Raw genomic sequence first — 14,119 nt, 5'->3', positions numbered from 1 at the left:
AACTATGATTTCCTCTGCAACCGTTGGTCCGATTGACAGAAGGTTTTCACCATACGTGCACCTCCACCTGTAGAATTTTTCATGATAATTATGACATCATAGGTCACATGGTACAGGCGCCATCTTGGAAAAACCGAAAAACTTTGCACCTCTATATCTACGCAAGCACTAAATAGAAAAAATTGAGACATGGCTCATTGTAAAGAACTCTCCATGTGGAATAACATATGTTAATGATGATGTCATAGGTGCCACCATGATGACGTCATAATTCGACAAGTACAAAACTTCATCCGATCAAGATAAAATTTATTGAGCCTCATCTAGAGATAAATTGGCGGAGGGAAAAAAAATAGACGTAATCGGTCACGTGGTGCGACCGCCATCTTATAAAAACCGAAAAAAATTGCACCTCTATATCTCCGAAAGCACTGCATAGAAAAAATTGAGACATGGCACATTCTAAAGAACTCTCCATGTGAATAACATATGTTAATGATGATGTCATAGGTGCCACCATGATGACGTCATAATTCGACAAGTACAAAACTTCATCCGATCAAGATAAAATTTATTGAGCATCATCTAGGGATAAATTGGTGGAGAAAAAATAATGACGTTATCGGTCACGTGGTTCGGCCGCCATATTTGTTTTAACACAAAAGCCTCAAAAACCACTGAAAACATGTCCTGGCGAGGGTCTGCAATCTCTGATTGCTCTTTCTAGTTTAATACTTGTAAAATAAAATAAAAACACGACCGATTCCCCTTATATGGTTATTATGTTCTCTTCAGAAATTATCAGAGCCACCACCTCTGCAGTTATAAACATGAACAACCTTTATTCACAACCTTGGTCTCAAGAGCCATCAAATTTTTTGTATGGAAATATGATAAAACTTCTAACTCTCCCACTCCATACCCCTCCACATATGACTCCCCTTCCCATTCCTTTCACCTGCCTTATATTAACCGCATTTACTTTCCCTCCCAATTATCTCCTAATTGAGCTTGTCTCCTAACTAACTCCAATCACCTCCTTTTTCTAAGATCATCTCATCTCGATTATCGAAGAGATTAACTTATAAAATGAGTCGTGATGTCCGGATGTCTGTCAATCCGGTCATCCATCTATTCGTCAACTTTTTGCTAATGTTGTTACTCCTCCCTTACCACCTGGCTGATTGGTCTGAAACTTGACACATGAATACAAAACAGTAGCCCGCACAACCGCTCGGCCTTCAGTTTTTCGATTTCGGATCATGGGGGCTCCGATGGGGGTTAACCCCCAAACTTTAGACCCCTACTTGTCCCTTATTTACCAACCGATTGCTCTGAAACCCGATAGAGCCATTCTACTCGATGGTCCACAGAATCGCTCAGTCTTACATTTTCTGATTTAGCATTTTTCAAATTTGGATCATGGGGGATTCCAGGGAGAGCTACCCCCTGAAACTTCGGATCCCGACTCGTACCTCGAGTGCACTGAAACCCGATACAGCCATTCTACTCGATGGTCCACGGATCTATTTTTTCATTTTCAGATCAGAAAGCTACCAGTGGGGTTCCCCCAAATCAGCAGAGACCCAATCACAATCCCAATCAATCCCACTCCGGTGGGGGAGTTGGGAGGGGGCAGCAATTTTTTAAATGCCTGTGCTGAGGCTCGTAATAGAACTGACACACAGACACACACACACACATGTGCACGCACACAAACACACACACATAATAATGAGGCAAACACTTACTTAACACAGCCACTGAACTTGAGGGAAGTCTCTTCATTATTATTTCTCTCAATTAAGCCCCTCTCCCTCTCCCCCTCAAGTGTATGTAATAAATATATGACCCTTCAATGCATTACCTGTATTTCAACCTTTCTAATTTTGTAAATATGCTGATGTTCTTGAGTCATGTTTTGGACGTGGTACTGTATTATGAAGCACCCAAATAAGATGGACAACAAATTAACTTTTAAGATTATCCCTTTGATTTCCTACCGACTATGGCACCAAATTGTATGAAGATAATGCAGGTATAAAACTGAGGGTAGGTTCGTTTCAGAGTCGTCTGCACCAGTGTAGGTAGACAAGAGTAAAATGAATTTTCAGCAATGGATAATACTCATCATCCCAACCTGGTGTTGGCTTAGCGGTTAGGGAGCAGGCTTGGGATCCTAGGATCCTGAGTTTGAATCCTGGTCGATCGCTGAATTAACACCAGGAGGGTTGACTCAGCCTGTCATCCTTCCGAGGTCGGCAAATTGAGTACCAGCTTGCTGGGATGAATGATCCCGGTGTGTACCCCCGATTTAGAATAGGTACACCGTATCCCTGCGCATCGTAAGAGGCGACTAAGGGTTGGCGTCAGGGAGGGCATCCGGCCATAAAAAAAAACTGCCTCAAACAGGAAACCATGATTGTGATGGGGCCCGCAAGGCTAACCCCCGCTCCAGAGGGGAAAAATGGCCTTAAAACGACCATTCATTCATATTCATATCCCAGCTTTGCTCTGCCAAGTTGTCATTACATTTAAGATAATGCATTTCTGGAGTAAGGAAGCAGAAGATCTGCAAGCATTACCAGATAAATTTAATCTGCAAACACAATAAGCAGAGCTTCTGCGTTAGATGGGTTTGGACAAGAACAGGAGTAACTATAAGAATGGCACGCGGTAGAGAGCACACCTCCGCCAGGCTGAACAGTTTACGTTTTGTATCCCACTGAAAGGTGAGATCAACATTCAGACCTTAACCAAAACCTAATCGGCTTGTTATTGTCGCCGAAGCAACTCATCCACCCAGTTTTGTCAGAAGTCATTCACAACTTTTTGAAATATCATGCTCTAGCAAATATCATGCTTTATCGTTGTTGGCCCCATCTCTCACTGGTGAAGAATCACTTAGAAAATTCTCATATCCGGATCCAGATCTGGATCCAGATCTTCACCAAAATATAATCATTTCGTCCTTGTCATACACCAAAACTCTCCACTAAATCCGTCCGTAACTTTTTGAGATATCCTCTTCAGAAACGGGCCGACAGGTAAACAGACAGAGGGGTGAAACTGAAGGTAGATGGAAGCAAGAAGAGTTACATCAAATTGTACATTTTATTCATTTATGTTCTCCATATTCTCATAATAAAGGTTTGTTGAAGATTTGATGTCAAAAGCTCAATTGGTAAAAATGTTACGGCCTGGACAAACACACTGAAGCTCAATGGTAAATAAATAAATAAAGAAACACGGAAGCAATAAAAAAACAAAAAAAAAAAACAGGTCATCTCATGCTTGATGCCTTGTGATGGGTTAATAAGTACTATTTATAGTCACTATGAGTTTGCCTTTTCACATTTTGAGCCAATTTTGCAGAATGGGCACCATATGTAACCCACAAATAAATCGCAACAGAAACTGAAGAGGAAATGGCAAAAAGACAAGTATTGAACGCAGTGCTGGAAGACAACTGCCTTTTGCAGAATCCGCACCACTCAGCTAAGAATGAACCACAATCATGGTGGAGTAAAATATTTTGATTGGTTATATGTACTGGTGTTGGCTTAGCCGTTAGGGTGCCGGCTTGGGATCCTAGGATCCTAAGCTGGCACCCTAGCCGCTAGCCCAACACCAGGCTGGATCGCTTGTAGCAAATGGGCCGCAAGACACCTGCCTTCAAAAGAAGCCCATTGATTTGATAAATGACTGAGGAAATGTATCCAAAGGCAGCGAACAACAGCAAAACACACACACACACACACACACACACACACACACACACACACACACACACACACACACACACACACACACCTGAAATGATACACACATCTTTAAAGCATCAGATTTACAGGAATATTAATGATCCCAACCGACTCTGCACACTCCCATCGCAGGTCAAAGCCTTTGGCCCACACGCACTCACCCGGAATCCTTCCCATTTGCTTCCATGATGAAGCCATATCTGTCGGTCTGGTTCAGCCCGTTCGCCAAGTCCTGAGGGGCTTGTGCGCCGTTTGTGGACTTGACGACACGAGTCGACGACAGACCCCCAGAAGCCATGGAGTCGGTGCGGGAGGGTGATGGGTATGGAGCGTACTTCGCAGGTAAAACTGTAAATTCTCCGAACAGGGTTTGGTGTCAAGCCTGGCGGAGTTCGCACGACGCCACTGCAGCATCCAGCACGTCATGGCAAATGGCTTTCAATGCCCCCATCCCTCTGGCGACACAGAAACAACAGAGAAGGCACAGTGAGTGCAAAGACAGCAAGGAGGTTGGCACAAAGAAGCCTCAGAACGAATTGCCTGTGTGAAAATTAAATAAAATGACAGTGACTACCATAGGACAGTCAATAGCACGAACACATTGGGAATGAATAACATGAGGAGAGGAAACGAATGGCTTACACAAGTTTGAAAACGACGAGGCAAGTAACAGCTTAAACATCACACCGGCCACAAACTATTTGTCGTTTTACAATAAGAACGCCACAGCGGGCAAAGACCATAGTTCATCATTCATTCGCAGGTGAAAGTTTCAATTCCTCATTCATTCAATGCTGGTTGACACAACTGAATGTTCACGATTCCATTTTCACAAACACAGACTCTCACGTCGCCCTTGCTTCCTGCATTTCATTATTTCCTTTGGTTCTTCTTTCTGGTACAAGCAGCTGTGAGGCTAATTGGAGAAACTTACCTCCAAACATGTCACAACGATGAGGACGAAACCGTCGCGGCAATGGGACATGAAGGTGTATTTGCACACAACAAGAGAGCCATGGATAGACAATAGGCATCAAGTTAGAATGCAGTTGGTCAAGCGTGTTAGTGAGATAACGAACTGCAGGAACAGACACTGATAAATACAGCCGTCTCAGCATGCGTGAGTTTACAGATCATCCGACCAGGGATCAATTTACTTAGTGGAGCTCCAGGTCATGTTCACTGCCTGTTTAACGGGAATGCTGTGGAAATATCAAATATTAAAGGGTAATCAACACACACTACCAGCATCAACACACACTACCAGCATCAACACACACTACCAGCATCAACACACACTACCAGCATCAACACACACTACCTGCATCAACACACACTACCAGCATCAACACACACTACCAGCATCAACACACACTACCAGCATCAACACACACTACCAGCATCAACACACACTACCAGCATCAACACACACTACCAGCATCAACACACACTACCAGCATCAACACACACTACCAGCATCAACACACACTACCAGCATCAACACACACTACCAGCATCAACACACACTACCAGCATCAACACACTACCAGCATCAACACACACTACCAGCATCAACACCACACTACCAGCATCAACACCACACTACCAGCATCAACACCACACTACCAGCATCAACACACACTACCAGCATCAACACACACTACCAGCATCAACACACACTACCAGCATCAACACACACTACCAGCAACAACACACACTACCAGCATCAACACACACTACCAGCATCAACACACACTACCAGCATCAACACACACTACCAGCATCAACACACACTACCAGAATCAACACACACTACCAGCATCAACACACACTACCAGCATCAACACCACACTACCAGCATCAACACACACTACCAGCATCAACACCACACTACCAGCATCAACACACACTACCAGCATCAACACACACTACCAGCATCAACACCACACTACCAGCATCAACACACACTACCAGCATCAACACCACACTACCAGCATCAACACCACACTACCAGCATCAACACACACTACCAGCATCAACACACACTACCAGCATCAACACACACTACCAGCATCAACACCACACTACCAGCATCAACACCACACTACCAGCATCAACACCACACTACCAGCATCAACACACACTACCAGCATCAACACCACACTACCAGCATCAACACCACACTACCAGCATCAACACCACACTACCAGCATCAACACCACACTACCAGCATCAACACCACACTACCAGCATCAACACCACACTACCAGCATCAACACCACACTACCAGCATCAACACCACACTACCAGCATCAACACCACACTACCAGCATCAACACCACACTACCAGCATCAACACCACACTACCAGCATCAACACCACACTACCAGCATCAACACCACACTACCAGCATCAACACCACACTACCAGCATCAACACCACACTACCAGCATCAACACCACACTACCAGCATCAACACCACACTACCAGCATCAACACCACACTACCAGCATCAACACCACACTACCAGCATCAACACCACACTACCAGAATCAACACCACACTACCAGCATCAACACCACACTACCAGCATCAACACCACACTACCAGCATCAACACCACAATACCAGCATCAACACCACAATACCAGCATCAACACCACACTTACCAGCATCAACACACACTTACCAGCATCAACACACACTACCAGCATCAACACACACTACCAGCATCAACACACACTACCAGCATCAACACACACTACCAGCATAAACACACACTACCAGCATCAACACACACTACCAGCATCAACACCACACTACCAGCATCAACACCACACTACCAGCATCAACACCACACTACCAGATTCAACACCACACTACCAGCATCAACACCACACTACCAGCATCAACACACACTACCAGCATCAACACACACTACCAGATTTCAACACCACACTACCAGCATCAACACACACTACCAGCATCAACACCACACTACCAGCATCAACACACACTACCAGCATCAACACCACACTACCAGCATCAACACCACACTACCAGTATCAACACCACACTACCAGCATCAACACCTCACACATTCAGCATCAACACCTCACACAATCAGCATCAACACCACCTCACACAATCAGCATCAACACCACACCACCAGCATCAACACCACGCACAATCAGCATCAACACCACCTCACACAATCAGCATCAACACCACCTCACACAATCAGCGTCAACACCACGCACAATCAGCATCAACACCACCTCACACAATCAGCATCAACACCTCACACAATCAGCATCAACACCACCTCACACAATCAGCATCAACACCACCTCACACAATCAGCATCAACACCACCTCACACAATCAGCATCAACACCACACCACCAGCATCAACACCACACCACCAGTATCAACACCACACCACCAGCATCAACACCACGCACAATCAGCATCAAAACCACCTCACACCACCAGCATCAACACCACACCACCAGCATCAACACCACACTACCAGCATCAACACCACACTACCAGCATCAACACCACACTACCAGTATCAACACCACACTACCAGTATCAACACCACACTACCAGTATCAACACCACACTACCAGTATCAACACCACACTACCAGTATCAACACCACACTACCAGCATCAACACCTCACACATTCAGCATCAACACCACCTCACACAATCAGCATCAACACCTCACACAATCAGCGTCAACACCTCACACAATCAGCATCAACACCACACCACCAGCATCAACACCACACCACCAGCATCAACACCACACCACCAGCATCAACACCACACTACCAGTATCAACACCACACTACCAGCATCAACACCTCACACATTCAGCATCAACACCACCTCACACAATCAGCATCAACACCTCACACAATCAGCGTCAACACCTCACACAATCAGCATCAACACCACACCACCAGCATCAACACCACACTACCAGCATCAACACCACACTACCAGCATCAACACACACCACCAGCATCAACACCAAACTACCAGCATCAACACACACCACCAGCATCAACACCACACTACCAGCATCAACACACACGACCAACAACAACACCAGCATCAACACACACCACCACCATCATCATCATCAACACCACACTACCAGCATCAATACACACGACCAACAACAACACACACCACCAGCATCAACACCAAACTACCAGCATCAACACACACCACCAGCATCAACACCACACTACCAGCATCAACACACACGACCAACAACAACACCAGCATCAACACACACCACCACCATCATCATCATCAACACCACACTACCAGCTTCAACACACACTACCAACAACAACACACACTACCAGCATCAACACACACTACCAGCATCAACACACACTACCAGCATCAACACACACTACCAGCATCAACACACACTACCAGCATCAACACACACTACCAGCATCAACACACACTACCAGCATCAACACACACTACCAGCATCAACACACACTACCAGCATCAACACACACTACCAGCATCAACACACACTACCAGCATCAACACACACTACCAGCATCAACACACACTACCAGCATCAACACACACTACCAGCATCAACACACACTACCAGCATCAACACACACTACCAGCATCAACACACACTACCAACATCAACACACACTACCAGCATCAACACACACTACCAGCATCAACACACACTACCAGCATCAACACACACTACCAGCATCAACACACACTACCAGCATCAACACACACTACCAGCATCAACACACACGACCAGATTCAACACACACGACCAGCATCAACACACACGACCAGCATCAACACACACCACCAGCATCAACACACACCACCAGCATCAACACACACCACCAGCATCAACACACACCACCAGCATCAACACACACCACCAGCATCAACACACACCACCAGCATCAACACACACCACCAGCATCAACACACACCACCAGCATCAACACACACCACCAGCATCAACACACACCACCAGCATCAACACACACCACCAGCATCAACACACACCACCAGCATCAACACACACCACCAGCATCAACACACACCACCAGCATCAACACACACCACCAGCATCAACACACACCACCAGCATCAACACACACTACCAGCATCAACACACACTACCAGCATCAACACACACTACCAGCATCAACACACACTACCAGCATCAATACACACTACCAGCATCAATACACACTACCAGCATCAATACACACTACCAGCATCAATACACACTACCAGCATCAATACACACTACCAGCATCAATACACACTACCAGCATCAATACACACTACCAGCATCTACACACACTACCAGCATCTACACACACTACCAGCATCTACACACACTACCAGCATCAACACACACTACCAGCATCAACACCACACCACCAGCATCAACACACACTACCAACAACACACACCACCAGCATCAACACACACCACCAGCATCAACACCACACTACCAGCATCAACACCACACTACCAGCATCAACACCACACTACCAGCATTAACACACACGACCAACAACAACACACCCCACCAGCATCAACACACACCACCAGCATCAACATACACTACCAGTATCAACACACACTACCAACAACAACACACCCCACCAGCATCAACACACACCACCAGCATCAACATACACTACCAGCATCAACACACACTACCAACAACAACACACCCCACCAGCATCAACACACACCACCAGCATCAACACACACCACCAGCATCACCACACACTACCAACAACACACCACCAGGATCAACACCACACCACCAGCATCAACACACACCACCAGCATCAACACAAACCACCAGCATCAACACACACCACCAGCATCAACACACACCACCAGCATCAACACACACCACCGGCATCAACACACACCACCGGCATCAACACACACCACAGGCATCAACACACACCACCGGCATCAACACACACCACCGGCATCAACACACACCACCGGCATCAACACACACCACCGGCATCAACACACACCACCGGCATCAACACACACCACCGGCATCAACACACACCACCGGCATCAACACACACCACCGGCATCAACACACACCACCGGCATCAACACACACTACCGGCATCAACACACACTACCGGCATCAACACACACTACCGGCATCAACACACACCACCAGCATCAAAACACACGACCAACAACAACACACATCACCAGCATCACAACACACTACCAACAACACACCACCAGGATCAACAACACACCACCAGGATCAACACCACACCACCAGATTCAACACACACCACCGGCATCAACACACACCACCGGCATCAACACACACCACCAGCATCAACACACACCACCAGCATCAACACACACCACCAGCATCAACACACACCACCAGCATCAACACACACCACCAGCATCAACACACACCACCAGCATCAACACACACCACCAGCATCAACAGACACCACCAGCATCAACACACACCACCAACAACAACACACACCACCAGCATCAACACCACACTACCAGCATCAACACACACTACCAACAACAACACACCCCACCAGCATCAACACACACCACCAGCATCAACACACACCACCAGCATCAACACACACCACCAGCATCAACACACACCACCAGCATCAACACACACCACCAGCATCACAACACACTACCAACAACACACCACCAGGATCAACACCACACCACCAGATTCAACACACACTACCGGCATCAACACACACCACCGGCATCAACACACACCACCGGCATCAACACACACCACCGGCATCAACACACACCACCGGCATCAACACACACCACCGGCATCAACACACACCACCGGCATCAACACACACCACCGGCATCAACACACACCACCGGCATCAACACACACCACCGGCATCAACACACACCACCGGCATCAACACACACCACCGGCATCAACACACACCACCGGCATCAACACACACTACCGGCATCAACACACACTGCCGGCATCAACACACACTACCGGCATCAACACACACTACCGGCATCAACACACACTACCGGCATCAACACACACTACCAGCATCAACACACACTACCAACAACAACACACATCACCAGCAGCATCAACACCACACTACCAGCATCAACACACACCACCAGCATCAACACACACTACCAACAACAACACACATCACCAGCAGCATCAACACACACTACCAGCATCAACACACACTACCAGCATCAACACACACTACCAGCATCAACACACACTACCAGCATCAACACACACTACCAGCATCAACACACACTACCAGCATCAACACACACTACCAGCATCAACACACACTACCAGCATCAACACACACTACCAGCATCAACACACACTACCAGCATCAACACACACTACCAGCATCAACACACACTACCAGCATCAACACACACTACCAGCATCAACACACACTACCAGCATCAACACACACTACCAGCATCAACACACACTACCAGCATCAACACACACTACCAGCATCAACACACACTACCAGCATCAACACACACTACCAGCATCAACACACACTACCAGCATCAACACACACCACCAGCATCAACACACACCACCAGCATCAACACACACCACCAGCATCAACACACACCACCAGCATCAACACACACCACCAGCATCACAACACACTACCAACAACACACCACCAGGATCAACACCACACCACCAGATTCAACACACACTACCGGCATCAACACACACCACCGGCATCAACACACACCACCGGCATCAACACACACCACCGGCATCAACACACACCACCGGCATCAACACACACCACCGGCATCAACACACACCACCGGCATCAACACACACCACCGGCATCAACACACACCACCGGCATCAACACACACCACCGGCATCAACACACACCACCGGCATCAACACACACCACCGGCATCAACACACACCGCCGGCATCAACACACACTGCCGGCATCAACACACACTACCGGCATCAACACACACTACCGGCATCAACACACACTACCAGCATCAACACACACTACCAACAACAACACACATCACCAGCAGCATCAACACCACACTACCAGCATCAACACACACCACCAGCATCAACACACACTACCAACAACAACACACATCACCAGCAGCATCAACACACACTACCAGCATCAACACACACTACCAGCATCAACACACACTACCAGCATCAACACACACTACCAGCATCAACACACACTACCAGCATCAACACACACTACCAGCATCAACACACACTACCAGCATCAACACACACTACCAGCATCAACACACACTACCAGCATCAACACACACTACCAGCATCAACACACACTACCAGCATCAACACACACTACCAGCATCAACACACACTACCAGCATCAACACACACTACCAGCATCAACACACACTACCAGCATCAACACACACTACCAGCATCAACACACACTACCAGCATCAACACACACTACCAGCATCAACACACACTACCAGCATCAACACACACTACCAGCATCAACACACACTACCAGCATCAACACACACTACCAGCATCAACACACACTACCAGCATCAACACACACTACCAGCATCAACACACACTACCAGCATCAACACACACTACCAGCATCAACACACACTACCAGCATCAACACACACTACCAGCATCAACACACACCACCAGCATCAACACACACCACCAGCATCAACACACACCACCAGCATCAACACACACCACCAACAACAACACACATCACCAGCAGCATCAACACACACTACCAGCATCAACACACACCACCAGCATCAACACACACCACCAGCATCAACACACACCACCAGCATCAACACACACCACCAGCATCAACACACACCACCAGCATCAACACACACCACCAGCATCAACACACACCACCAGCATCAACACACACCACCAGCATCAACACAACGCCACCAGCATCAACACCACGCCACCAGCATCAACACCACGCCACCAGCATCAACACCACGCCACCAGCATCAACACCACGCCACCAGCATCAACACCACGCCACCAGCATCAACACCACGCCACCAGCATCAACACCACGCCACCAGCATCAACACCACGCCACCAGCATCAACACCACGCCACCAGCATCAACACCACGCCACCAGCATCAACACCACGCTACCAGCATCAACACCACACTACCAGCATCAACACCACACTACCAGAATCAACACACACTACCAGAATCAACACACTACCAGCATCAACACCACACTACCAGATTTCAACACACACTACCAGCATCAACACACACTACCAGCATCAACACACACTGCCAGCATCAACACACACTACCAGCATCAACACACACTACCAGCATCAACACCACACTACCAGCATCAACACCACACTACCAGCATCAACACCACACTACCAGCATCAACACCACACTACCAGCATCAACACCACACTACCAGCATCAACACCACACTACCAGCATCAACACACACCACCAGCAACAACACACACGACCAGCATCAACACACACCACCAGCATCAGCACCACACTACCAGAATTAACACCACACTACCAGTTTCAACACCACACTACCAGCATCAACACACACCACCAGCATCAACACACACCACCAGCATCAACACACACCACCAGCATCAACACCACACTACCAGATTCAACACACACTGCCAGCATCAACACACACTACCAGCATCAACACACACTACCAGCATCAACACCACACTACCAGCATCAACACCACACTACCAGCATCAACACCACACTACCAGCATCAACACCACACCACCAGCATCAACACCACACTACCAGGTTCAACACACACGACGAACAACAACACACACTACCAGCATCTACGCACACTACCAGCAACAACGCACACTACAAGGAACAATGCACACTACCAGCAACAACGCACACTACCAGCAACAACACACACTACCAGCATCAACACACACCACCAGCATCAACACACACCACCAGCATCAACACACACCACCAGCATCAACACACACCACCAGCATCAACACCACACTACCAGATTCAACACCACACTACCAGCATCAACACACACTACCAACAACAACACACACTACCAGCATCAACACACACTACCAGTATCAACACCACACTACCAGTATCAACACCACACTACCAGTATCAACACCACACTACCAGTATCAACACCACACTACCAGTATCAACACCACGCTACCAG

At 47.5% G+C, this 14,119-nt stretch overlaps 1 protein-coding gene across 1 annotated transcript in view; it reads right to left on the bottom strand.

The window, feature by feature from the left end:
- Positions 1-14,119, bottom strand: part of TBC1D10A (TBC1 domain family member 10A) — a gene marked incomplete in the record, with an annotated part of 50,413 nt that overhangs the window by 30,552 nt on the left and 5,742 nt on the right. Inside the window, 1 exon segment of the mRNA XM_078780177.1 lies at positions 3,926-4,219. Coding sequence (XP_078636303.1) covers positions 3,926-4,062 — 137 coding nt within the window.

Source organism: Myxine glutinosa, chromosome 6 (genome assembly GCF_964187855.1).
Source record: "Myxine glutinosa chromosome 6, kmMyxGlut1.1, whole genome shotgun sequence".
Lineage (NCBI taxonomy): Eukaryota > Metazoa > Chordata > Myxini > Myxiniformes > Myxinidae > Myxine > Myxine glutinosa.
The sequence above is the reverse complement of the archived record's forward strand: the minus strand, read 5'-3'. Positions and strand labels throughout refer to the sequence as shown.